Genomic DNA, 27,671 nt, shown 5'->3' with positions numbered 1-27,671 from the left:
GTTCCCCCTCCCACCTTCAGTAATACAAATACTTCATGGATTAGTCATTAGGTCTTATCAGAATACTGAATATAAAATGCAAAATAATAAAACCATGTGTAACAAAGCAGAATTTAAAAGGCAAGAGTAATTATTTTGACCGCATAAGGGCTCTTTTTGCAGCTGGGTTACTCCATGGTTGAGTATAGACAGAGATGCCACTTGGAGTCAAAGGGATGGGGTCTTCACCCTTGATGTGGAATCCTGATTGGAGGAGTCATTTGTCAGTCCTTTGATATAGACTAGACAAGGAACATTGAGAATTAACACTAGCTTTATCTATATTGTGAGGCCACAATACAAAAACCTTACATCTTTTAAAAGTATTTCTCCCCCCATCTCTCCTTTCACTCTGGAAAACTAGGGAGTGTTTCTTCTGATATTTTTCCAATGCCCCCCACCCTCCCAATGGGGACTTTTACATGACATTTACATTCTGAAGTTCTTCCCTGTCTCCAAGGTCACTACTCCATTCCAACACGTATTCTTTAGCTGTCTTTTCTCAGTGACAATTTGTAAAGAAGAGAAACAGAGGGATTAAGATTTCAAAATAAGGTTTATTGTATTGTCAATGAACATGAGTAGTTTGAATAATATTAGCTGAACTGGAAAAAGTGCCTCAATTAATTCCTGCACTAGAGGAAAGAAGAAAAGAAGGATATAAAATAACAGAGTAACAGAGTTGGAAGGGACCAACTCAACATCCACAGCATTTTGTTGGTCCACTAATTTTGTCACTTTGTCAAAGGGTGCAATAAGATTTGCCTTATTTATGTTGGCTTGTGGTTATAACTTTGTTTCCCTCTAGGTCACAGGTCTGCAACCTGTGGCTCTGGAGCCGCATGCGGCTCCCAGTCCTCTGACATGTGCAGTCCAAAAAAAAAGGTGGAACTAAAAAAGTTCAACCAATCAATTCAAATATGCAGGGTAGGTGCATATCTCGCCTTGGCTCCACTCTTCAGTCAAACCCTGTTCTGGTGCATGCCTGCATGTACGTACATGCGCACACATTTTTTGCGGCTCCCAGTTTTTCCTTTTGTGAGGGAACCGGTTCCGAGTGGCTCTTTCACTGTTTCAGGTTGCTGACCCCTGCTCTAGGTGTTCACAGATTCGTTACTTAATTTTTCCACAATCTTTCCAGGTATTGATGACAGGCTAATATATCTGTAGTTTCCCGGTTCCATTTTTCTCTCCTTTTCTGAACATGGAAACTACACCACCCTCTTTATAGTCATTTGGATGTTTCCCAGTGCTCCTTGATATAGTTCAGAGGTTCTGAGATTTTATCTGCCAAGTCTTTCAGAACCTTCTGATGGTTTGAACTCGTCTAGAGTAGATAGGTGTTCTCTTACCATTGTCATGTTTATGTTGACTTGCATTCCTAATCTGCATTTTACAGTATTTTTTTAATAAATTGGTCTGGGGTTTTTTTCTGTTGTGTAAACATAGATGCAGAGAAGAATAGAATAGAATAGAATAGAATAGAATAGAATAGAATAGAATAGAATAGAATAGAATAGAATAGAATAGAATAGGACCTTGGAGGTTTTCTATCTAATCCACCCCCCCCCCCCTGCTCAAGCAGAACCCATACCATTTCAGACAAGTGACTGTCTAGTAGTCTCTCCTTCAAAACCTACAGCAATGGAGCACCCACAATTTCTGAAGGCAAGTTGTTTCACTGGTTGATTGTCCTATTAGGAAGTTTCTCCTTAATTCCAGGTTGCTTCTCTCTTTGGTCAGTTTCCAACCATTGTTTCTTGTCCTGCCTCTGATGGTTTGGAGAATAATTTGACCCCCTTCTACTTTGTGGCAGCCCCTCAAATACTGGAATATTGCTATCATGTCACCTGTTTACTTTTTTCTTTAGATTAATGAAACCTAAGTCCTGCAGCTGTTCTTCATATATTTTAATCTTCAGTCCTTTGGTCATTTTAGTTGCTCTTCTCTGAACTTTTTCCAAAGTCTTAACATCTTTTTTGTACTATGGTGACCAAAACTGGTTGCAGTATGCCATGTGCGGTCTTACTAGGGTTTTATAAGGCAGTACTAATACTTTGCATGATCTTGTTTCTGTGCCTCTCTTTATACAACCCAAGATGAAATAGGGTTCAATTTATTTTCCCATCCTGAATTATCTCTCAGAAGAAACAGAAGCATTTGCCTCAAGAAATAAAAAGATCACTGATCCACCGTCAGCATTTCTGATATTCAGTTGCTTATAGCTCTTCTCCTGTATGTTAAATAAGATTCCAGCAGAAGATCTTTGCACACTCAATGCATTAATAAGCATCCTGCCATATCTAAATCCTGGCATCATGAAAAAGTTGACAGCTGCAAACAAAGCTCAAGGCATGGATTCATTTGGCTTTTCCTATGCAGATTGTTTTATGAAAAGTAAGCAAACTATTTTCAGTGAAGGTTGTTCCATTTTTCATGCATTTCCATTGTTTTCCACTGTGGGTGCCTCTATGTAATCATTTTTTTCCACACTCCATAGACATATATGTTCTCTCCCCAGTGTTGATCCTTTTATGAGAATTAAGATGTCCCTTCTGAGAAAATGTCTTTCCACATTCCAGGCATTTATATGGTCTCTCTCCTGTGTGGCTCCTTTTGTGAGAATTAAGACTTTCTTTTTGAGTAAAGCTCTTTCCACACTTCAGGCACTTATGTGGTTTCTCCCCAGTGTGTAACATTTTATGAACATTAAGATGTCCTTTCTGTGTAAAGCTCTTTCCACACTTCAGACATTTATGTGGTTTCTCCCCAGTGTGGATCCTTTGGTGGATACTAAGCTTACTCTTACTAATGAAATTCTTTCCACATTCCAGGCATCTATATGGTCTCTCTCCTGTGTCGATCCTTTGGTGACAATTAAGAGTACTTTTGTCACTGAAGTTCTTTCCACACTCCAAGCATTTATATGGTTTCTCCCCAGTGTGGATCCTTTGGTGGAAGCTAAGCCTACTCTTGGCATTGAAATTCTTTCCACATTCCAGGCATCTATATGGTCTCTCTCCTGTGTGGATCCTTTGGTGACGATTAAGACTACTTTTGTCACTGACATTCTTTCCACACTCCAAGCATTTATATGGTTTCTCCCCAGTGTGAATCCTTTGATGGATGCTAAGGTAACTCTTGCTATTGAAATTCTTTCCACATTCCAGGCATTTATGTGGTTTCTCCCCAGTGTGGATCCTTTGATGGATGCTAAGGTAACTCTTGCTATTGAAATTCTTTCCACATTCCAGGCATTTATGTGGTTTCTCCCCAGTGTGGATCCTTTGGTGGAGGCTAAGCTTATTCTTCATATTGAAACACTTTCCACACTCCAAGCATTTATATGGATTATCCACTGTGTGGATCCTTTGGTGGCGATTAAGAGTACTTTTGTCACTGAAGTTCTTTCCACACTCCAAGCATTTATATGGTTTCTCCCCAGTGTGGATCCTTTGATGGATGCTAAGGTAACTCTTGCTATTGAAATTCTTTCCACATTCCAGGCATTTATGTGGTTTCTCCCCAGTGTGGATCCTTTGGTGGAGGCTAAGATTATTCTTCATATTGAAACACTTTCCACACTCCAAGCATTTATATGGTTTCTCCCCAGTGTGGATCCTTTGATGGATGCTAAGGTTACTCTTGCTACTGAAATTTTTTCCACATTCCAGGCATTTATATGGGTTATCCACTGTGTGGATCCTTTCGTGGCGATTAAGAGTACTTTTGTCAATGAAGCACTTTCCACACTCCAAGCATTTATGTGGTTTCTCCCCAGTGTGGATCCTTTGGTGGGCGTTAAGCTTACTCTTGCTATTGAAATTCTTTTCACATTCCAGGCATTTATATGGATTATCCAGTATGTGGATCCTTTGGTGGCGATTAAGAGTACTTTTGTCACTGAAGTTCTTTCCACACTCCAAGCATTTATATGGTTTCTCCCCAGTGTGGATCCTTTGATGGATGCTGAGGTTACTCTTGCTATTGAAATTCTTTCCACATTCCAAGCATCTATATGGTCTCTCTCCTGTGTGGATCCTTTGGTGACGATTAAGAGTACTTTTGTAACTGAAGTTCTTTCCACACTCCAAGCATTTATATGGTTTCTCCCCAGTGTGGATCCTTTGATGGATGCTAAGGTTACTCTTGCTACTGAATTTTTTTCCACATTCCAGGCATTTATATGGGTTATCCATTGTGTGGATCCCTTTGTGCCGATTAAGAGTACTTTTGTCACTGAAGCACTTTCCACATTCCTGGCATCTAAATGGTCTCTCTCCTGTGTGGATCTTTTCGTGAGAATTAAGATGTCCTTTCTTGGTAAAGCTCTTTCCACACTCCAAGCATTTGTCTGGTTTATCCCCAGTGTGATTCCTTTCGTGAGTACTAAGACTTTCTTTTCGAGTAAAGCTCTTTTCACACTTCAGGCATTTATGTGGTTTCTCCCCAGTGTGTATCCTTTGGTGCTGTGTAAGGTGTGTTTTGGTCAGAAACCTCTTCCCACATTCCAGGCATTTGTATGGTCTCTTCCCTGTGTGGATCCTTTGATGAAAAATAAAGTTTCTGTTGTAAACAAAGTCCTTTCCACACACTGTGCATTTATATATTCTCTCTCCTGTGTGGGCCTTTTCATGAGAATTAAGATCTCCTTCCTGAGTAAAGCTCTCCCCACACTCCAGGCATTTATAAGGTCTATCACCTGTGTGGACCCTCTTATGGTAGTTCAAATATCCTTTCCAAGTAAAGCTTTTTCCGCACTCTAGACATTTATGTGGTCTCTCCCCAGTAGGGATCCTCTTATTGAGATTAAGTTTACTCTTGCTACCAATACTCTTTCCACACTTCAAGCTCAGTATCGTCTGTCTGCTCCAACTGGAACCCCTGCCAGATGTTATAGAGGTCTGTGGTTTGTGTTTCTTATAGACTGTCTTAGATAAAGTAAGGGCAAAGGAATTCTTGACATATTTTCCATAGTGTTGAGACTTAGAGAGATTTCCTTTAGCCTGGTTTCTACCATAGTCATATGTATCGAATGGATTTTTCTCTTTTTTCCCATATTGTGCTTTTCTCTTTACTTTCTCAACTTGCTGGGACAGGAAGCCATGGATTCCAATAGGAAGGAAAGTGAATGACCTCACCCCTCCTATGTGGTTTCTCTCTTGCCTTTTTATGTCCCCTTGACGGCCAAACATTACTTCCTGTATATCATGCTTCTCTGTTTCAAGTGGTTTCAATCTAGCTTTCTTGTCGTTCTCTTTCTCCAGCCCATCATCGGCTTGGAAAAAAGAAAATAAATATTTGGGTTAGAATACAGAATGGCAAAGGATATGTTGTCTTCCCTCACTAACAAACATGCCAATCTGCATTCCAGATTTGGCACCACCCACATTTAGTTACGATGCGATAGCTGCAAATTGTTATTTAGGAGACTCTGATGGTATACAAATAACTTTTCAACTGAGATATGTATTAAAGCTTTGGTGTTGATCCACCAGTCTGCCCAACTCTTTCCACAAAGCAAGTAAACATTTCCCAAATCGATGATATTTCTGCACTGCCTTATTTATTTATTTATTTTTTATTAATTTAATTTCTATAAAGATGCAACTATGTGCAAACAACATCCCTGTTCTCTTTCCACTGAAAAAATGCAGAACCCAGAGCAAAGCTTGGTCTTACCCAGAGCAGCCATATCCGTAGAAATCTCCTCAATGACTTCCCTACATAAGGCCTTCTGGCCAGAATCTAGCAGACTCCACTCCTCCTCTGTGAAGTTCACAGCCATCTCCTCAGAGGGACTGGATCCCTAGAAAGAGAATAAAATTTTCTTTAGTGGGCAATACCAGGAAAGACTTCTAAGTTTTTTCTGTTATTACAGAAAACAGGTTTGCGATGGACCAATGGGAATTTTGTATACATTTCTGTATACATTCCTTCCTCTGTACACCGCCCCGAGTCCCTCGGGAGAAGGGCGGTTTATAAAAACTAATAAATAAATAAATAAATAAATAAATAAATAAATTTTCTAGCAGGACAGATTTATGTCTGCATGTCAACAGAATCCTTAGGGCTAGGAAGCTGTAGCTGCACAAATCATGGCTTAAGTGCATCCAGGTTGTAGAATGCTAAAACAGACACCATTGGGGAGCTTTCCACTGGACCCAAAAAACCCAGCAAATACCGTATGTTTTGGGAGAAGAATCCCCTAGGCTCACATGCTTGCTGAGAAAACAGGACACATCCACTGGGAATTTCTTTCCTAATCTATTTCAAAATGTTGACAATGAGCCTGGAAATAACCAAGTCATTTGACTAACAATCTTATTATTGCAGAAACCTAGCACCGATTTAGGGGTTTCTGCTTTCTGTGATGCATTTTTATATATCATATTTAGAAACCTCCAATCTCCTCATTATTCGCTTCTATGCTTTTTTTATTCTATTCCTATTCTTTGAAATCATGGCTTTCATTTTTGAACTAGTTTTCAACAGTCTTCAAAAAGCTGTAACATGTATTATTGTTGCAGCCACTTAGTGTTGAATTAGGGGTTGTTCTTCATATGAATCACTTTTAAGTGTATCTGCTAGCATATTTTTGAACCATTTCATAATCCTATTCTCATTGTTTCAATTTGCTGACTTCATTTCTAACTAGATTTCAGCACTCTTCTGAAAAGTATTAAACTCTTTCAACATATAAATTACAATTCTTAACACAAGTTTCTCAGCATTTGCATCTCCTGAACAATTTCAAAAGCCGAATGTGTGACTCAGCAGGACCTCCTTGGGGGATACTCTGTTCAGATGCACACATACTCAGCATTTGGTGGTAAAGGCAGCTTGTGAATGGAGGGAGCTGGAACTCTACTGCTCTCGGAAGAAACTTGCACTTACCTGGCAAGGTGGCCCAAGTTGAATCCTTCTGAAAAGCAGCTCCTGAGAAAGGCTGGATCGATCTCCTCTTCCCAGGAGCTCTGCTGAGATCTTCCTCATGACTGGCTCCTGTACGTGTCAGAACAGCCTGGTTGAGGATCCACTTTGGAAGGACCATAACCATGTTAGTTCACTTACCTTTCCTTTTGCTTCTCTAACTATACTTCCCCAATCCATCAAAATGGGAGAACTCGGGGACTCTGCTCTGAACTGGCTAATGTTTTGGGGTAAATGATGAACAGATGGACTCTGTACTAGAGGCAGTTCACATAGTACAAATGTTTGTCCTTATTTGGCTAGAAGATCAGAATGTAAAGATTGAAGTACACTACATGTGGACAACATTAGGGAAGTGTGTAAAGAGAAGAGAAAGCTCTTTAATAGTTGAGCAAACCCTTTTAGAGGAAAAGGTGTGTGTAATTGCAATCCCTTTGGTGGATGAAATAGGATTGATTTAGTCTTTTCTCCCACAGAATTATCTCCAAGAGGAGATTTGCTTCAATAAGAAATCAGGTCTCCAAATATGAGGAATTCCTGAAAAGGCTGCAGACAGGTTCTGAATCTCTTTGACTTGTTGCAAACATGGCTAGATTCTTGATCTCCCACCCCCACCTCCTATGGAGCTCCCAGGATGAAGCCCCCCGCCTCCTCACCTGCCCCTTTCCCGCCTCTTCCCGCTGGGATTGGCTGAGGAGGAAGCCTTCGGCCAGGGCCACCGCCTGCGAACAGCTCTCGGCTCCGCACTCCCTCACCCAGCACGCCATCTCCGCGGGCAGCAGGGCCAGCAGCTGCTCCAGCACCACCAGGTCCAGCATCTCCCCTTTGCTGCTCCTCTCCGGCCGCAGCCACTGGCGGCACAGGCGGTGAAGGCGGCTGCAAAGCTCCCGGGGCGTCTCGGCCTCCTGGCGGCAGCCGTCGAGACCGCGGAAGCGCCGGCGGTGGATCTCTGGGCTGAGGGCGGCCTCGGGTAGACCTTCCGGGCGGCTTCTTCCCTCGGAGCCCCCTCCGCTCCCCTCCTGAAGGGCGGCGGGGACTTCGGCTGTTCCCATCCCCGGAGTCCTCTCGGTCTCCGTGGGGTTTTCTGACAAAAGAAGCCCAAGAGACAAGCCGAGTTGTCCCCTCAACCTGCCCTATTTCCCGGTTCCCAGGAGGGGAGAAACGGGGCTCGGGGCCTCTTCGGGGCTGCTGCGCCTGAGGGGAACAGCTGCGAATTGCTCTGGCTATAATTTCCCGCGCGCTCCTGAGCCTTGGCACCTCGCCAAGGAGCCTAGACGATAGATAGCGGCTGGCTAGACCGGACTCTCCTTTTCCGGCCAGCCGAGGGAGCTCGGATGCTGCTCTAATTGCCGGACCTGGAGCTGCGGCTGAAAGGCGCTCGGCAGGAGCCGGGGCTGCGGCGGCGATGCGTGCAAAGTGCGGGGAAGGTCCTGTGGCCTTGCAGGCCAATTAGGGGAGCCTCCGCTAAAAGATGGGGACTTTCTTCGTCTCTGAGTCCGGTTCGGGATGAATAGATCCGAGGCTAAACATCGGAAGGCGTCCGATACACCTTTTCCAACTAACACGCTTCCTTAAAAAACAAAACAAGTGCTTCGTGAGTGCCTCTTCTTTCGTCAGAGCGGCTACCAGAATAACGCAAGATTTAGATCGGGGAGGGGGATTAGAGGGGAAGGTGGGTTGGATTGGGGGCTGCAAAGGAGGGAAAGCCAAAGCCTTGCCCGGTTTCTCGCCTTCGAAGATCGCAGGAGTGACTGGATCCGAAGCAGGTGCCTCTTTTCTCTCTCCTGGACACCAGGCTTCCCCTCCGTGCATAAAGTTTTCCGCCTCTCCTACTGCTCTTCCCGCTTAAAATATCCTCCCGGTGGGGTTCATTGCCAGATTGCAAGAGCAAAAGTGAGGGTAGATAGCTGAGGGTCTCGTTTAAGGGAGCTGACCCTGGTCCCTAAATTTTGGTGGCACATAATTTAAATACTGGCTCATCAAGATAGAAAACCAGGAACAAGCAAAAATAATAATGCCAAATGATAACTAGATTTCTCAGATTAGCAATTTGTATGTTTTATATTGAAATTTTATTAGGTTTTGAATTTACAGTATAAAAGAATCTGCCATTTATTATTGTAAGGTTTTCCACTTAGCCTCACAATTTTCCCAGCATTATTCAAGAATTTAAAAGAGCCAAAGAAACTCCTGAGCCGAGGTTTCAGCAAGCAAACAACTTTTATTTTGATCAAAATAGAGTTGGGTGACCCCATCTCTCTTTGTGGCTGGTAGAGAGATGAAGGCAACAACCAGGAAAGATGTCTTCCACCATTTATACCTTTCCAGAACAAAAAGATACAGAAAAATAATTCCAAGATGACTTATACACAGCAACCCAGGCTCCATCCCAAACTCCTTTTCCCCCTCCCCTTACCATGCTCTTTTCATGTAAGCAATCCCCTGTACCTAATGCATGAAAGATTTACTGTTATATAACTAATTTCCCAATATAAAGCACCTACAAAGCTGCTTACACATAAACAAAGATGATTACAAAGTATCACTACTAATATCAATATTACTAACATCAAGCTTAAGCATAATAAAATCCCTTCATTATTTAACATCCAAAACTCTTGGAAAATCAGATCATTGTTTTCAAATGATGTCCTTTGATAAAAGACAAGAAATGAATTCAGAATAAAAGTAGCAAGGTTGGTTCTTAAACTCTCCTCCAAATTTAAACATTTGTAGGAGCATTTTGTTTCTGATCAAGGGTCACAGGTAGTTTGTAAATAGGGAAAAGAAACTGCTTACTTCCAATCCTAGCTTAACTCTGGCTGTTCCAATGGATTTTAGGTGAGGAACTGCTGTGTAAAGAATAGCCCACTGCTAAATTATGCATTTGTAGTTTGATTATTCCTCTGGCCCAAATTTTTACTTGTTTTTGTTATTTTAGAGGTATTCTTTTTAATTATCTTATTGGAGAATGGTTTGTGATAGTGTTTATGCATAAGTTCCTGAAGCAAATGGTCTGGAGTTGGGAAGGGTCTGGTGATCTAAAAATAAAGGTCTATAAAAGTGATAAATATGGGAATACATGGCAGCAGTAATACTGTGTGGATTTTTGTTCATCTGTTTAAATTGTGCTTCAACTATAGAGTTCTAGGCCTTTTATCCAGCTGTGATGCTTATGGTGTGATCATCTCCCAACATTATGTGTTGACTAAGATGTTATGTCACAAGCCTGGGATTGCTTGGGGCTTCGGTCAGTCCTTGCCTAACAACCAGCAGAATTGTGGTTCCTCATTTGCCCTGTCTCTGCCAAACGCTTTGGGTCAGGAAACCACTGTGGACCTGGTTCTGCGGTGCGGCTTTGTCCACCAGCACTTCCTTCATCAGCGGGGATGGCTGAACGAGCGGAGCCCCCGCAGGTGTCCCTCCTCCACCACCTTGCAGGGCTGCTCCAAACATAGAAGGCGAGACCAATGGCAACAGGAATACATGAGATGCTGAGGGCAAGGCAGGGAAAAGGGTCCGCTGCCCAGCTGCTTTCAACAGCCAGGAGGGACCTTGCAGATCTCAATCCTGAGGGCTGCAGCTCTTCGTAGCTGAACCTCTGGAGTTTATCAGCATCCCTTTTGCTACCTGAGCTCTCCTGGCCAGGTGCTCCCTGTTTTTCGTAGCCCTTCTTACTCTTCTTTGGTCCCCTTCCTGACCGCCATTCTGCCCTTGCCCTGGAAATCGTCAGCCTTGGTTCCCCCTCCCACCTTCAGTAATACAAATACTTCATGGATTAGTCATTAGGTCTTATCAGAATACTGAATATAAAATGCAAAATAATAAAACCATGTGTAACAAAGCAGAATTTAAAAGGCATGACTAATTCTTTTGATCGCATAAGGGCTCTTTTTGCAGCTGGGTTACTCCATGGTTGAGTATAGACAGAGATGCCACTTGGAGTCAAAGGGTTGGGGTCTTCACCCTTGATGTGGAATCCTGATTGGAGGAGTCATTTGTCAGTCCTTTGATATAGACTAGACAAGGAGCATTGAGAACACTAGCTTTATCTATATTGTGAGGCCACAATACAAAAACCTTACATCTTTTAAAAGTATTTCTCCCCCCATCTCTCCTTTCACTCTGGAAAACTAGGGGGTGTTTCTTCTGATATTTTTCCAATGCCCCCCACCCTCCCAATGGGGACTTTTACATGACATTTACATTCTGCGGTTCTTCCCTGTCTCCAAGGTCATTACTCCGTTCCAACACGTATTCTTTAGTTGTCTTTTCTCAGTGACAATTTGTAAAGAAGAGAAACAGAGGGATTAAGATTTCAAAATAAGGTTTATTGTATCGTCAATGAACATGAGTAGTTTGAATAATATTAGCTGAACTGGAAAAAGTGCCTCAATTAATTCCTGCACTAGAGGAAAGAAGAAAAGAAGGATATAAAATAACAGAGTAACAGAGTTGGAAGGGACCAACTCAACATCCACAGCATTTTGTTGGTCCACTAATTTTGTCACTTTGTCAAAGGGTGCAATAAGAGTTGCCTTATTCATGTTGGCTTGTGGTTATAACTTTGTTTCCCTCTAGGTGTTCACAGATTCGTTACTTAATTTTTCCACAATCTTTCCAGGTATTGATGACAGGCTAATATATCTGTAGTTTCCCGGTTCCATTTTTCTCTCCTTTTTTGAACATGGAAACTACACCACCCTCTTTATAATCATTTGGTTGTTTCCCAGTGCTCCTTGATATAGTTCAGAGGTTCTGAGATTTCATCTGCCAAGTCATTCAGAACCTTCTGATGGTTTGAACTCATCTAGAGTAGATAGGTGTTCTCTTACCATTGTCATGTTTATGTTGACTTGCATTCCTAATCTGCATTTTACAGTATTTTTTTAATAAATTGGTCTGGCTTTTTTTCTGTTGTGTAAAGATAGATGCAGAGAATAGAATAGAATAGAATAGAATAGAATAGAATAGAATAGAATAGAATAGAATAGAATAGAATAGAATAGAATAGAATAGAATAGAATAGGACCTTGGAGGTCTTCTATCTAATACACACCCCCTGCTCAAGCAGAACCCATACCATTTCAGACAAGTGACTGTCTAGTAGTCTCTCCTTCAAAACCTACAGCGATGGAGCACCCACAATTTCTGAAGGCAAGTTGTTTCACTGGTTGATTGTCCTTACTATTAGGAAGTTTCTCCTTAATTCCAGGTTGCTTCTCTCTTTGGTCAGTTTCCAACCATTGTTTCTTGTCCTGCCTCTGATGGTTTGGAGAATAATTTGACCCCCTTCTACTTTGTGGCAGCCCCTCAAATACTGGAATATTGCTATCATGTCACCTGTTTACTTTTTTCTTTAGATTAATGAAACCTAAGTCCTGCAGCTGTTCTTCATATATTTTAATCTTCAGTCCTTTGGTCATTTTAGTTGCTCTTCTCTGAACTTTTTCCAAAGTCTTAACATCTTTTTTGTACTATGGTGACCAAAATTGGTTGCAGTATACCATGTGCAGTCTTACTAGGGTTTTATAAGGCAGTACTAATACTTTGCATGATCTTGTTTCTGTGCCTCTCTTTATACAACCCAAGATGAAATAGGGTTCAATTTATTTTCCCATCCTGAATTATCTCTCAGAAGAAACAGAAGCATTTGCCTCAAGAAATAAAAAGATCACTGATCCACCGTCAGCATTTCTGATATTCAGTTGCTTATAGCTTTTCTCCTGTATGTTAAATAAGATTCCAGCAGAAGATCTTTGCACACTCAATGCATTAATAAGCATCCTGCCATATCTAAATCTTGGCATCATGAAAAAGTTGACAGCTGCAAACAAAACTCAAGGCATGGATTCATTTGGCTTTTCCTATGCAGATTGTTTTATGAAATGTAAGCAAACTATTTTCAGTGAAGGTTGTTCCATTTTTCATGCATTTCCATTGTTTTCCACTGTGGATGCCTCTATGTAATCATTATTTTTTTCCACACTCCATAGACATAAATGTTCTCTCCCCAGTGTTGATCCTTTCATGAGAATTAAGATGTCCCTTCCGAGAAAATGTCTTTCCACATTCCAGGCATTTATATGGTCTCTCTCCTGTGTGGCTCCTTTTGTGAGAATTAAGACTTTCTTTTTGAGTAAAGCTCTTTTCACACTTCAGGCACTTATGTGGTTTCTCCCCAGTGTGTAACATTTTATGAACATTAAGATGTCCTTTCTGTGTAAAGCTCTTTCCACACTTCAGACATTTATGTGGTTTCTCCCCAGTGTGGTTCCTTTGGTGGACACTAAGCTTACTCTTGCTAATGAAATTCTTTCCACATTCCAGGCATCTATATGGTCTCTCTCCTGTGTGGATCCTTTGGTGACAATTAAGACTACTTTTGTAACTGAAGTTCTTTCCACACTCCAAGCATCTATATGGTCTCTCTCCTGTGTGGATCCTTTGGTGACGATTAAGACTACTTTTGTCACTGAAGTTCTTTCCACACTCCAAGCATTTATATGGTTCCTCCCCAGTGTGGATCCTTTGGTGGATACTAAGCTTACTCTTGCTATTGAAATTCTTTCCACATTCCAGGCATTTATGTGGTTTCTCCCCAGTGTGGATCCTTTGGTGGAGGCTAAGCTTATTCTTCATATTGAAACACTTTCCACACTCCAAGCATTTATATGGATTATCCACTGTGTGGATCCTTTGGTGGCGATTAAGACTACTTTTGTCACTGAAGTTCTTTCCACACTCCAAGCATTTATATGGTTTCTCCCCAGTGTGGATCCTTTGATGGATGCTAAGGTTACTCTTGCTACTGAAATTTTTTCCACATTCCAGGCATTTATATGGGTTATCCACTAGGTGGATCCTTTCGTGGCGATTAAGATTACTTTTGTTACTGAAGCACTTTCCACACTCCAAGCATTTATGTGGTTTCTCCCCAGTGTGGATCCTTTGGTGGACACTAAGCTTACTCTTGCTAATGAAATTCTTTCCACATTCCAGGCATTTATATGGGTTATCCACTATGTGGATCCTTTGGTGGTAATTAAGAGTACTTTTGTCACTGAAGTTCTTTCCACACTCCAAGCATCTATATGGTCTCTCTCCTGTGTGGATCTTTTGGTGACGATTAAGACTACTTTTGTCATTGAAGTTCTTTCCACACTCCAAGCATTTATATGGTTCCTCCCCAGTGTGAATCCTTTGGTGGATACTAAGCTTACTCTTGCTATTGAAATTCTTTCCACATTCCAGGCATTTATGTGGTTTCTCCCCAGTGTGGATCCTTTGGTGGAGGCTAAGCTTATTCTTCATATTGAAACACTTTCCACACTCCAAGCATTTATATGGATTATCCACTGTGTGGATCCTTTGGTGGCGATTAAGAGTACTTTTGTCACTGAAGTTCTTTCCACACTCCAAGCATTTATATGGTTTCTCCCCAGTGTGGATCCTTTGATGGATGCTAAGGTTACTCTTGCTACTGAAATTTTTTCCACATTCCAGGCATTTATATGGGTTATCCACTAGGTGGATCCTTTCGTGGCGATTAAGATTACTTTTGTCACTAAAGCACTTTCCACACTCCAAGCATTTATGTGGTTTCTCCCCAGTGTGGATCCTTTGGTGGACACTAAGCTTACTTTTGCTAATGAAATTCTTTCCACATTCCAGGCATTTATATGGGTTATCCACTATGTGGATCCTTTGGTGGCGATTAAGAGTACTTTTGTCACTGAAGTTCTTTCCACATTCCTGGCATCTATATGGTCTCTCTCCTGTGTGGATCTTTTCGTGAGAATTAAGATGTCCTTTCTTGGTAAAGCATTTGTCTGGTTTATCCCCAGTGTGATTCCTTTCGTGAGTACTAAGTCTTTCTTTTCGAGTAAAGCTCTTTTCACACTTCAGGCATTTATGTGGTTTCTCTCCACTGTTTAATGTTTTATGAGCATTAAGATGTCCTTTCTGAGTAAAGCTCTTTCCACACTCCAGACATTTATGTGGTTTCTCCCCAGTATGTATCCTTTGGTGCTGAGTAAGGTGTGTTTTGGTCAGAAACCTCTTCCCACATTCCAAGCATTTGTATGGTCTCTTCCCTGTGTGGATCCTTTGATGAAAAATAAAGTTTCTGTTGTAAACAAAGTCCTTTCCACACACTGTGCATTTATATATTCTCTCTCCTGTGTGGGCCTTTTCATGAGAATTAAGATCTCCTTCCTGAGTAAAGCTCTTCCCACACTCCAGGCATTTATAAGGTCTATCACCTGTGTGGACCCTCTTATGGTAGTTCAAATATCCTTTCCAAGTAAAGCTTTTTCCGCACTCTAGACATTTGTGTGGTCTCTCCCCAGTAGGGATCCTCTTATTGAGATTAAGTTTACTCTTGCTACCAATACTCTTTCCACACTTCAAGCTCAGTATCGTCTGTCTGCTCCAACTGGAACCCCTGCCAGATGTTATAGAGGTCTGTGGTTTGTGTTTCTTATAGACTGTCTTAGATAAAGTAAGGGCAAAGGAATTCTTGACATATTTTCCATAGTGTTGAGACTTAGAGAGATTTCCTTTAGCCTGGTTTCTACCATAGTCATATGTATCGAATGGATTTTTCCCTTTTCCCCCATATTGTCCTTTTCTCTTTACTTTCTCAACTTGCTGGGACAGGAAGCCATGGATTCCATTAGGAAGGAAAGTGAATGACCTCACCCCTCCTATGTGGTTTCTCTCTTGCCTTTTTATGTCCCCTTGACGGCCAAACATTACTTCCTGTATATCATGCTTCTCTGTTTCAAGTGGTTTCAATCTAGCTTTCTTGTCGTTCTCTTTCTCCAGCCCATCATCGGCTTGGAAAAAAGAAAATAAATATTTGGGTTAGAATACAGAATGGCAAAGGATATGTTGTCTTCCCTCACTAACAAACATGCCAATCTGCATTCCAGATTTGGCACCACCCACATTTAGTTACGATGCGATAGCTGCAAATTGTTATTTAGGAGACTCTGATGGTATACAAATAACTTTTCAACTGAGATATGTAGTAAAGCTTTGGTGTTGATCCATCAGTCTGCCCAACTCTTTCCAAAAAGCAAGTAAACATTTCCCAAATCGATGGTATTTCTGCACTGCCTTATTTATTTATTTATTGTTTATTAATTTAATTTCTATAAAGATGCAACTATGTGCAAACAACTTCCCTGTTCTCTTTCCACTGAAAAAATGAAGAACCCAGAGCAAAGCTTGGTCTTACCCAGAGCAGCCATATCCGTAGAAATCTCCTCAATGACTTCCCTACATAAGGCCTTCTGGCCAGAATCTAGCAGACTCCACTCCTCCTCTGTGAAGTTCACAGCCATCTCCTCAGAGGGACTGGATCCCTAGAAAGAGAATAAAATTTTCTTTAGTGGGCAATACCAGGAAAGACTTCTAAGTTTTTTCTGTTATTACAGAAAACAGGTTTGCGATGGACCAATGGGAATTTTCTAGCAGGACAGATTTATGTCTGCATGTCAACAGAATCCTTAGGGCTAGGAAGCTGTAGCTGCACAAATCATGGCTTAAGTGCATCCAGGTTGTAGAATGCTAAAACAGACACCATTGGGGAGCTTTCCACTGGACCCAAAAAACCCAGCAAATATGTTTTGGGAGAAGAATCCCCTAGGCTCACATGCTTGCTGAGAAAACAGGACACATCCACTGGGAATTTCTTTCCTAATCTATTTCAAAATGTTGACAATGAGCCTGGAAATAACCAAGTCACTTGACTAACAATCTTATTATTGCAGAAACCTAGCACCGATTTAGGGGTTTCTGCTTTCTGTGATGCATTTTTATATATCATATTTAGAAACCTCCAATCTCCTCATTATTCGCTTCTATGCTTTTTTTATTCTATTCCTATTCTTTGAAATCATGGCTTTCATTTTTGAACTAGTTTTCAACAGTCTTCAAAAAGCTGTAACATGTATTATTGTTGCAGCCACTTAGTGTTGAATTAGGGGTTGTTCTTCATATGAATCACTAAGTGTATCTGCTAGCATATTTTTGAACCATTTCATAATCCTATTCTCATTGTTTCAATTTGCTGATTTCATTTCTAACTGGATTTCAGCACACTTCTGAAAAGTATTAAGAAGTATTCAACTCTTTCAACATATAAATTACATTTGCTAACACAACTTTCTCAGCATTTGCATCTCCTGAACAATTTCAAAAGCCGAATGTGTGACTCAGCAGGACCTTCTTGGGGGATACTCTGTTCAGATGCACACATACTCAGCATTTGGTGGTAAAGGCAGCTTGTGAATGGAGGGAGCTGGAACTCTACTGCTCTCGGAAGAAACTTGCACTTACCTGGCAAGGTGGCCCAAGTTGAATCCTTCTGAAAAGCAGCTCCTGAGAAAGGCTGGATCGATCTCCTCTAACCAGGAGCTCTGCTGAGATCTTCCTCATGACTGGCTCCTGTACGTGTCAGAACAGCCTGGTTGATGATCCACTTTGGAAGGACCATAACCATGTTAGTTCACTTACCTTTCCTTTTGCTTCTCTAACTATACTTCCCCAATCCATCAAAATGGGAGAACTCGGGGACTCTGCTCTGAACTGGCTAATGTTTTGGGGTAAATGATGAACAGATGGACTCTGTACTAGAGGCAGTTCACATAGTACAAATGTTTGTCCTTATTTGGCTAGAAGATCAGAATGTAAAGATTGAAGTACACTACATGTGGACAACATTAGGGAAGTGTGTAAAGAGAAGAGAAAGCTCTTTAATAGTTGAGCAAACCCTTTTAGAGGAAAAGGTGTGTGTAATTGCAATCCCTTTGGTGGATGAAATAGGATTGATTTAGTCTTTTCTCCCACAGAATTATCTCCAAGAGGAGATTTGCTTCAATAAGAAATCAGGTCTCCAAATATGAGGAATTCCTGAAAAGGCTGCAGACAGGTTCTGAATCTCTTTGACTTGTTGCAAACATGGCTAGATTCTTGATCTCCCACCCCCACCTCCTATGGAGCTCCCAGGATGAAGCCCCCCGCCTCCTCACCTGCCCCTTTCCCGCCTCTTCCCGCTGGGATTGGCTGAGGAGGAAGCCTTCGGCCAGGGCCACCGCCTGCGAACAGCTCTCGGCTCCGCACTCCCTCACCCAGCACGCCATCTCCGCGGGCAGCAGGGCCAGCAGCTGCTCCAGCACCACCAGGTCCAGCATCTCCCCTTTGCTGCTCCTCTCCGGCCGCAGCCACTGGCGGCACAGGCGGTGAAGGCGGCTGCAAAGCTCCCGGGGCGTCTCGGCCTCCTGGCGGCAGCCGTCGAGACCGCGGAAGCGCCGGCGGTGGATCTCTGGGCTGAGGGCGGCCTCGGGTAGACCTTCCGGGCGGCTTCTTCCCTCGGAGCCCCCTCCGCTCCCCTCCTGAAGGGCGGCGGGGACTTCGGCTGTTCCCATCCCCGGAGTCCTCTCGGTCTCCGTGGGGTTTTCTGACAAAAGAAGCCCAAGAGACAAGCCGAGTTGTCCCCTCAACCTGCCCTATTTCCCGGTTCCCAGGAGGGGAGAAACGGGGCTCGGGGCCTCTTCGGGGCTGCTGCGCCTGAGGGGAACAGCTGCGAATTGCTCTGGCTATAATTTCCCGCGCGCTCCTGAGCCTTGGCACCTCGCCAAGGAGCCTAGACGATAGATAGCGGCTGGCTAGACCGGACTCTCCTTTTCCGGCCAGCCGAGGGAGCTCGGATGCTGCTCTAATTGCCAGACCTGGAGCTGCGGCTGAAAGGCGCTCGGCAGGAGCCGGGGCTGCGGCGGCGATACGTACAAAGTGCGGGGAAGGTCCTGTGGCCTTGCAGGCCAATTAGGGGAGCCTCCGCTAAAAGATGGGGACTTTCTTCGTCTCTGAGTCCGGTTCGGGATGAATAGATCCGAGGCTAAACATCGGAAGGCGTCCGATACACCTTTTCCAACTAACACGCTTCCTTAAAAAACAAAACAAGTGCTTCGTGAGTGCCTCTTCTTTCGTCAGAGCGGCTACCAGAATAACGCAAGATTTAGATCGGGGAGGGGGATTAGAGGGGAAGGTGGGTTGGATTGGGGGCTGCAAAGGAGGGAAAGCCAAAGCCTTGCCCGGTTTCTCGCCTTCGAAGATCGCAGGAGTGACTGGATCCGAAGCAGGTGCCTCTTTTCTCTCTCCTGGACACCAGGCTTCCCCTCCGTGCATAAAGTTTTCCGCCTCTCCTACTGCTCTTCCCGCTTAAAATATCCTCCCGGTGGGGTTCATTGCCAGATTGCAAGAGCAAAAGTGAGGGTAGATAGCTGAGGGTCTCGTTTAAGGGAGCTGACCCTGGTCCCTAAATTTTGGTGGCACATAATTTAAATACTGGCTCATCAAGATAGAAAACCAGGAACAAGCAAAAATAATAATGCCAAATGATAACTAGATTTCTCAGATTAGCAATTTGTATGTTTTATATTGAAATTTTATTAGGTTTTGAATTTACAGTATAAATGAATCTGTCATTTATTATTGTAAGGTTTTCCACTTAGCCTCACAATTTTCCCAACATTATTCAAGAATTTAAAAGAGCCAAAGAAACTCCTGAGCCGAGGTTTCAGCAACCAAACAACTTTTATTTTGATCAAAATAGAGTTGGGTGACCCCATCTCTCTTTGTGGCTGGTAGAGAGATGAAGGCAACAACCAGGAAAGATGTCTTCCACCATTTATACCTTTCCAGAACAAAAAGATACAGAAAAATAATTCCAAGATGACTTATACACAGCAACCCAGGCTCCATCCCAAACTCCTTTTCCCCCTCCCCTTACCATGCTCTTTTCATGTAAGCAATCCCCTGTACCTAATGCATGAAAGATTTACTTTTATATAACTAATTTCCCAATATAAAGCACCTACAAAGCTGCTTACACATAAACAAAGATGATTACAAAGTATCACTACTAATATCAATATTACTAACATCAAGCTTAAGCATAATAAAATCCCTTCATTATTTAACATCCAAAACTCTTGGAAAATCAGATCATTGTTTTCAAATGATGTCCTTTGATAAAAGACAAGAAATGAATTCAGAATAAAAGTAGCAAGGTTGGTTCTTAAACTCTCCTCCAAATTTAAACATTTGTAGGAGCATTTTGTTTCTGATCAAGGGTCACAGGTAGTTTGTAAATAGGGAAAAGAAACTGCTTACTTCCAATCCTAGCTTAACTCTGGCTGTTCCAATGGATTTTAGGTGAGGAACTGCTGTGTAAAGAATAGCCCACTGCTAAATTATGCATTTGTAGTTTGATTATTCCTCTGGCCCAAATTTTTACTTCTTTTTGTTATTTTAGAGGTATTCTTTTTAATTATCTTATTGGAGAATGGTTTGTGATAGTGTTTATGCATAAGTTCCTGAAGCAAATGGTCTGGAGTTGGGAAGGGTCTGGTGATCTAAAAATAAAGGTCTATAAAAGTGATAAATATGGGAATACATGGCAGCAGTAATACTGTGTGGATTTTTGTTCATCTGTTTAAATTGTGCTTCAACTATAGAGTTCTAGGCCTTTTATCCAGCTGTGATGCTTATGGTGTGATCATCTCCCAACATTATGTGTTGACTAAGATGTTATGTCACAAGCCTGGGATTGCTTGGGGCTTCGGTCAGTCCTTGCCTAACAACCAGCAGAATTGTGGTTCCTCATTTGCCCTGTCTCTGCCAAACGCTTTGGGTCAGGAGACCACTGTGGACCTGGTTCTGCGGTGCGGCTTTGTCCACCAGCACTTCCTTCATCAGCGGGGATGGCTGAATGAGCGGAGCCCCCGCAGGTGTCCCTCCTCCACCACCTTGCAGGACTGCTCCAAACATAGAAGGCGAGACCAATGGCAACAGGAATACATGAGATGCTGAGGGCAAGGCAGGGAAAAGGGTCCGCTGCCCAGCCGCTTTCATCTTGAACAGCCAGGAGGGACCTTACAGATCTCAATCCTGAGGGCTGCAGCTCTTCGTAGCTGAACCTCTGGAGTTTATCAGCATCCCTTTTGCTACCTGAGCTCTCCTGGCCAGGTGCTCCCTGTTTTTCGTAGCCCTTCTTACTCTTCTTTGGTCGCCTTCCTGACCGCCATTCTGCCCTTGCCCTGGAAATCGTCAGCCTTGGTTCCCCCTCCCACCTTCAGTAATACAAATACTTCATGGATTAGTCATTAGGTCTTATCAGAATACTGAATATAAAATGCAAAATAATAAAACCATGTGTAACAAAGCAGAATTTAAAAGGCATGAGTAATTATTTTGACCGCATAAGGGCTCTTTTTGCAGCTGGGTTACTCCATGGTTGAGTATAGACAGAGATGCCACTTGGAGTCAAAGGGTTGGGGTCTTCACCCTTGATGTGGAATCCTGATTGGAGGAGTCATTTGTCAGTCCTTTGATATAGACTAGACAAGGAACATTGAGAATTAACACTAGCTTTATCTATATTGTGAGGCCACAATACAAAAACCTTACATCTTTTAAAAGTATTTCTCCCCCCATCTCTCCTTTCACTCTGGAAAACTAGGGAGTGTTTCTTCTGATATTTTTCCAATGCCCCCCACCCACCCAATGGGGACTTTTACATGACATTTACATTCTGCGGTTCTTCCCTGTCTCCAAGGTCATTACTCCATTCCAACACGTATTCTTTAGCTGTCTTTTCTCAGTGACAATTTGTAAAGAAGAGAAACAGAGGGATTAAGATTTCAAAATAAGGTTTATTGTATTGTCAATGAACATGAGTAGTTTGAATAATATTAGCTGAACTGGAAAAAGTGCCTCAATTAATTCCTGCACTAGAGGAAAGAAGAAAAGAAGGATATAAAATAACAGAGTAAGAGAGTTGGAAGGGACCAACTCAACATCCACAGCATTTTGTTGGTCCACTAATTTTGTCACTTTGTCAAAGGGTGCAATAAGATTTGCCTTATTCATGTTGGCTTGTGGTTATAACTTTGTTTCCCTCTAGGTGTTCACAGATTCGTTACTTAATTTTTCCACAATCTTTCCAGGTATTGATGACAGGCTAATATATCTGTAGTTTCCCGGTTCCATTTTTCTCTCCTTTTTTGAACATGGAAACTACACCACCCTCTTTATAGTCATTTGGATGTTTCCCAGTGCTCCTTGATATAGTTCAGAGGTTCTGAGATTTCATCTGCCAAGTCTTTCAGAACCTTCTGATGGTTTGAACTCGTCTAGAGTAGATAGGTGTTCTCTTACCATTGTCATGTTTATGTTGACTTGCATTCCTAATCTGCATTTTACAGTATTTTTTTAATAAATTGGTCTGGGTTTTTTTCTGTTGTGTAAAGATAGATGCAGAGAAGAATAGAATAGAATAGAATAGAATAGAATAGAATAGAATAGAATAGAATAGAATAGAATAGGACCTTGGAGGTTTTCTATCTAATCCACCCCCCCCCCCCCCCGCTCAAGCAGAACCCATACCATTTCAGACAAGTGACTGTCTAGTAGTCTCTCCTTCAAAACCTACAGCGATGGAGCACCCACAATTTCTGAAGGCAAGTTGTTTCACTGGTTGATTGTCCTATTAGGAAGTTTCTCCTTAATTGGTCAGTTTCCAACCATTGTTTCTTGTCCTGCCTCTGATGGTTTGGAGAATAATTTGACCCCCTTCTACTTTGTGGCAGCCCCTCAAATACTGGAATATTGCTATCATGTCACCTGTTTCCTTTTTTCTTTAGATTAATGAAACCTAAGTCCTGCAGCTGTTCTTCATATATTTTAATCTTCAGTCCTTTGGTCATTTTAGTTGCTCTTCTCTGAACTTTTTCCAAAGTCTTAACATCTTTTTTGTACTATGGTGACCAAAACTGGTTGCAGTATTCCATGTGCGGTCTTACTAGGGTTTTATAAGGCAGTACTAATACTTTGCATGATCTTGTTTCTGTGCCTCTCTTTATACAACCCAAGATGAAATAGGGTTCAATTTATTTTCCCATCCTGAATTATCTCTCAGAAGAAACAGAAGCATTTGCCTCAAGAAATAAAAAGATCACTGATCCACCGTCAGCATTTCTGATATTCAGTTGCTTATAGCTTTTCTCCTGTATGTTAAATAAGATTCCAGCAGAAGATCTTTGCACACTCAATGCATTAATAAGCATCCTGCCATATCTAAATCCTGGCATCATGAAAAAGTTGACAGCTGCAAACAAAGCTCAAGGCATGGATTCATTTGGCTTTTCCTATGCAGATTGTTTTATAAAAAGTAAGCAAACTATTTTCAGTGAAGGTTGTTCCATTTTTCATGCATTTCCATTGTTTTCCACTGTGGGTGCCTCTATGTAATCATTATTTTTTTCCACACTCCATAGACATATATGTTCTCTCCCCAGTGTTGATCCTTTTATGAGAATTAAGATGTCCCTTCCGAGAAAATGTCTTTCCACATTCCAGGCATTTATATGGTCTCTCTCCTGTGTGGCTCCTTTTGTGAGCATTAAGACTTTCTTTTCGAGTAAAGCTCTTTTCACACTTCAGGCACTTATGTGGTTTCTCCCCAGTGTGTAACATTTTATGAACATTAAGATGTCCTTTCTGTGTAAAGCTCTTTCCACACTTCAGACATTTATGTGGTTTCTCCCCAGTATGGATCCTTTGGTGGACACTAAGCTTACTCTTGCTATTGAAATTCTTTCCACATTCCAGGCATTTATATGGGTTATCCACTGTGTGGATCCTTTGGTGGCAAATAAGACTACTTTTGTCACTGAAGTTCTTTCCACACTCCATGCATTTATATGGTTTCTCCCCAGTGTGGATCCTTTGGTGGAAGCTAAGCCTACTCTTGGCATTGAAATTCTTTCCACATTCCAGGCATTTACACGGGTTATCCACAGTGTGGATCCTTTGGTGGCGTTTAAGAGTACTTTTGTCACTAAAGTTCTTTCCACACTCCAAACATTTATACGGTTTCTCCCCAGTGTGAATCCTTTGGTGGATGCTAAGCTTACTCTTGTTATTGAAATTCTTTCCACATTCCAGGCATCTATATGGTCTGTCTCCTGTGTGGATCCTTTGGTGACGATTAAGAGTACTTTTGTCACTGAAGTTCTTTCCACACTCCAAGCATTTATATGGTTTCTCCCCAGTGTGGATCCTTTGATGGATGCTAAGGTTACTCTTGCTACTGAAATTTTTTCCACACTCCAGGCATTTATATGGGTTATCCACTGTGTGGATCCTTTCGTGGCGATTAAGAGTACTTTTGTCACTGAAGCACTTTCCACACTCCAAGCATTTATGTGGTTTCTCCCCAGTGTGGATCCTTTGGTGGGCGTTAAGCTTACTCTTGCTATTGAAATTCTTTTCACATTCCAGGCATTTATATGGGTTATCCACTATGTGGATCCTTTGGTGGTGATTAAGTCTAGTTTTGTCACTGAAGTTCTTTCCACATTCCTGGCATCTAAATGGTCTCTCTCCTGTGTGGATCTTTTTGTGAGAATTAAGATGTCCTTTCTTGGTAAAGCTCTTTCCACACTCCAAGCATTTGTGTGGTTTATCTCCAGTGTGATTCCTTTCGTGATTACTAAGACTTTCTTTTCGAGTAAAGCTCTTTTCACACTTCAGGCATTTATGTGGTTTCTCTCCACTGTGTAATGTTTTATGAGCATTAAGATGTCCTTTCTGAGTAAAGCTCTTTCCACACTCCAGACATTTATGTGGTTTCTCCCCAGTGTGTATCCTTTGGTGCTGAGTAAGGTGTGTTTTGGTCAGAAACGTCTTCCCACATTCCAGGCATTTGTATGGTCTCTTCCCTGTGTGGATCCTTTGATGAAAAATAAAGTTTCTGTTGTAAACAAAGTCCTTTCCACACACTGTGCATTTATATATTCTCTCTCCTGTGTGGGCCTTTTTATGAGAATTAAGATCTCCTTTCTGAGTAAAGCTCTTCCCACACTCCAGGCATTTATAAGGTCTATCACCTGTGTGGACCCTCTTATGGTAGTTCAAATATCCTTTCCAAGTAAAGCTTTTTCCACACTCTAGACATTTGTGTGGTCTGTCCCCAGTAGGGATCCTCTTATTGAGATTAAGTTTACTCTTGCTACCAATACTCTTTCCACACTTCAAGCTCAGTATCGTCTGTCTGCTCCAACTGGAACCCCTGCCAGATGTTATAGAGGTCTGTGGTTTGTGTTTCTTATAGACTGTCTTAGATAAAGTAAGGGCAAAGGAATTCTTGACATATTTTCCATAGTGTTGAGACTTAGAGAGATTTCCTTTAGCCTGGTTTCTACCATAGTCATATGTATCGAATGGATTTTTCCCTTTTCCCCCATATTGTCCTTTTCTCTTTACTTTCTCAACTTGCTGGGACAGGAAGCCATGGATTCCATTAGGAAGGAAAGTGAATGACCTCACCCCTCCTATGTGGTTTCTCTCTTGCCTTTTTATGTCCCCTTGACGGCCAAACATTACTTCCTGTATATCATGCTTCTCTGTTTCAAGTGGTTTCAATCTAGCTTTCTTGTCGTTCACTTTCTCCAGCCCATCATCGGCTTGGAAAAAAGAAAATAAATATTTGGGTTAGAATACAGAATGGCAAAGGATATGTTGTCTTCCCTCACTAACAAACATGCCAATCTGCATTCCAGATTTGGCACCACCCACATTTAGTTACGATGTGATAGCTGCAAATTGTTATTTATGAGACTCTGATGGTATACAAATAATTTTTCAACTGAGAAAAGTATTAAAGCTTTGGTGTTGATCCATCAGTCTGCCCAATTCTTTCCACAAAGCATCTAAACATTTCCCAAATCGATGGTGAGTATTTCTGCACTGCCTTATAAAGATGCAACTATGTGCAAACAATTTCCCTGTTCTCTTTCCACTGAAAAAATGAAGGGAACCCAGAGCAAAGCTTGGTCTTACCCAGAGCAGCCATATCCGTAGAAATCTCCTCAATGACTTCCCTACATAAGGCCTTCTGGCCAGAATCTAGCAGACTCCACTCCTCCTCTGTGAAGTACACAGCCATCTCCTCAGAGGGACTGGATCCCTAGAAAGAGAATAAAATTTTCTTTAGTGGGCAATACCAGGAAAGACTTCTAAGTTTTTTCTGTTATTACAGAAAACAGGTTTGCGATGGACCAATGGGCATTTTCTAGCAGGACAGATTTATGTCTGCATGTCAACAGAATCCTTAGGGCTAGGAAGCTGTAGCTGCACAAATCATGGCTTAAGTGCATCCAGATTGTAGAATGCTAAAACAGACACCATTGGGGAGCTTTCCACTGGACCCAAAAAACCCAGCAAATAAGTTTTGGGAGAAGAATCCCCTAGGCTCACATGCTTGCTGAGAAAACAGGACACATCCACTGGGAATTTCTTTCCTAATCTATTTCAAAATCTTGGCAATGAGCCTGGAAATACCAAGTCACTTGACCAACAATCTTATTATTGCAGAAACCTAGCACCGATTTAGGGGTTTCTGCTTTCTGTGATGCATTTTTATATATCATATTTAGAAACCTCCAATCTCCTCATTATTTGCTTCTATGCGTTTTTTATTCTATTCCTATTGTTTGAAATCATGGCTTTCATTTTTGAACTAGTTTTCAACAGTCTTCAAAAAGCTGTAACATGTATTATTGTTGCAGCCACTTAGTGTTGAATTAGGGGTTGTTCTTCATATGAATCACTTTTAAGTGTATCTGCTAGCATATTTTTGAACCATTTCATAATCCTATTCTCATTGTTTCAATTTGCTGATTTCATTTCTAACTAGATTTCAGCACACTTCTGAAAAGTATTAAGAAGTATTCAACTCTTTCAACATATAAATTACATTTGCTAACACAACTTTCTCAGCATTTGCATCTCCTGAACAATTTCAAAAGCCGAATGTGTGACTCAGCAGGACCTTCTTGGGGGATACTCTGTTCAGATGCACACATACTCAGCATTTGGTGGTAAAGGCAGCTTGTGAATGGAGGGAGCTGGAACTCTACTGCTCTCGGAAGAAACTTGCACTTACCTGGCAAGGTGGCCCAAGTTGAATCCTTCTGAAAAGCAGCTCCTGAGAAAGGCTGGATCGATCTCCTCTTCCCAGGAGCTCTGCTGAGATCTTCCTCATGACTGGCTCCTGTACGTGTCAGAACAGCCTGGTTGAGGATCCACTTTGGAAGGACCATAACCATGTTAGTTCACTTACCTTTCCTTTTGCTTCTCTAACTATACTTCCCCAATCCATCAAAATGGGAGAACTCGGGGACTCTGCTCTGAACTGGCTAATCTTTTGGGGTAAATGAGGAACAGATGAACTCTGCACTATTGGCAGTTCACATAATACAAATGTTTGTCCTTATTTGGCTAGAAGATCAGAATGTAAACATTGAAGTACACTACATGTGGACAACATTAGGGAGGTGCGTAAAGGGAAGAGAAAGCTCTTTAATAGTTGAGCAAACCCTTTCAGAGGAAAGGGTGTGTGTAATTTGCATAATTCCCTTTATCTTTGGTGGATGAAATAGGGCTGATTTAGTCTTTTCTCCCACAGAATTATCTCCAAGAGGACACAGAAGCATTTGCCTCAAAAAGAAATCAGGTCTCCAAATATGAGGAATTCCTGAAAAGGCTGCAGACAGGTTCTGAATCTCTTTGACTTGTTGCAAATATGGCTAGATTCCTGTTCCCACCGCCACAATCATGGAGCTCCC

The 27,671-nt window shown here is 41.9% G+C and overlaps 3 protein-coding genes and 1 long non-coding RNA gene across 5 annotated transcripts; 1 reads left to right on the top strand and 3 right to left on the bottom strand.

Annotated features, from left to right (window-relative positions):
• The first annotated feature begins 240 nt into the window (after positions 1 to 240).
• Positions 241 to 22,460, top strand: LOC310636144. The gene is made up of 3 exons (XR_014491617.1): positions 241 to 847; positions 1,138 to 1,584; positions 22,328 to 22,460. It is a non-coding gene; the product is annotated as an uncharacterized lncRNA (long non-coding RNA).
• LOC310636107 (uncharacterized protein) lies at positions 2,517 to 7,083 on the bottom strand (the record flags this gene model as incomplete). The annotated part of the gene is made up of 3 exons (XM_083355634.1): positions 6,937 to 7,083; positions 5,722 to 5,848; positions 2,517 to 5,317 (listed from the first exon to the last, which is right to left on the bottom strand). The coding sequence occupies exons 1-3, from the start codon at positions 7,033 to 7,035 to the stop codon at positions 2,517 to 2,519; spliced, it is 3,027 nt and encodes a 1,008-aa protein (XP_083211760.1). The 5' UTR covers positions 7,036 to 7,083.
• Positions 11,289 to 20,895, bottom strand: LOC310633351 (uncharacterized protein; the record flags this gene model as incomplete). Its single annotated transcript, XM_083351053.1, has 5 exons — positions 11,289 to 15,812; positions 16,217 to 16,343; positions 17,320 to 17,427; positions 18,012 to 18,439; positions 20,652 to 20,895. The coding sequence occupies 5 exons, from the start codon at positions 20,893 to 20,895 to the stop codon at positions 12,946 to 12,948; spliced, it is 3,774 nt and encodes a 1,257-aa protein (XP_083207179.1). The 3' UTR covers positions 11,289 to 12,945.
• LOC310636108 (uncharacterized protein) lies at positions 21,676 to 27,671 on the bottom strand. Of its 2 annotated transcripts, XM_083355636.1 has the most exons (4): positions 26,990 to 27,671; positions 25,885 to 26,011; positions 25,372 to 25,508; positions 24,646 to 24,775 (listed from the first exon to the last, which is right to left on the bottom strand). In XM_083355636.1, the coding sequence occupies exons 1-4, from the start codon at positions 27,086 to 27,088 to the stop codon at positions 24,665 to 24,667; spliced, it is 474 nt and encodes a 157-aa protein (XP_083211762.1). In that variant the 5' UTR covers positions 27,089 to 27,671; the 3' UTR covers positions 24,646 to 24,664. The 2 variants fall into 2 exon arrangements, with proteins under 2 accessions (XP_083211761.1, XP_083211762.1); XM_083355635.1 differs by having other exon boundaries at positions 21,676 to 25,508.

Source organism: Vipera ursinii (assembly GCF_947247035.1).
Source record: "Vipera ursinii genome assembly, chromosome: 2".
NCBI classification, from domain to species: Eukaryota; Metazoa; Chordata; class Lepidosauria; order Squamata; family Viperidae; genus Vipera; species Vipera ursinii.
The sequence above is the reverse complement of the archived record's forward strand: the minus strand, read 5'-3'. Positions and strand labels throughout refer to the sequence as shown.

Coding starts and splice junctions, on each gene's coding strand:
- LOC310636108 (XM_083355635.1), bottom strand. CDS start 27,088: ATGAGGAAGATCTCAGCAGAGCTCCTGGGAAGAGGAGATCGATCCAGC. Junction 26,012..26,989: donor AACTTGGGCCACCTTGCCAG/GTAAGTGCAAGT, acceptor TTCTCTTTCTAG/GGATCCAGTCCCTCTGAGGA. Junction 25,509..25,884: donor TACGGATATGGCTGCTCTGG/GTAAGACCAAGC, acceptor CTTTTTTCCAAG/CCGATGATGGGCTGGAGAAA.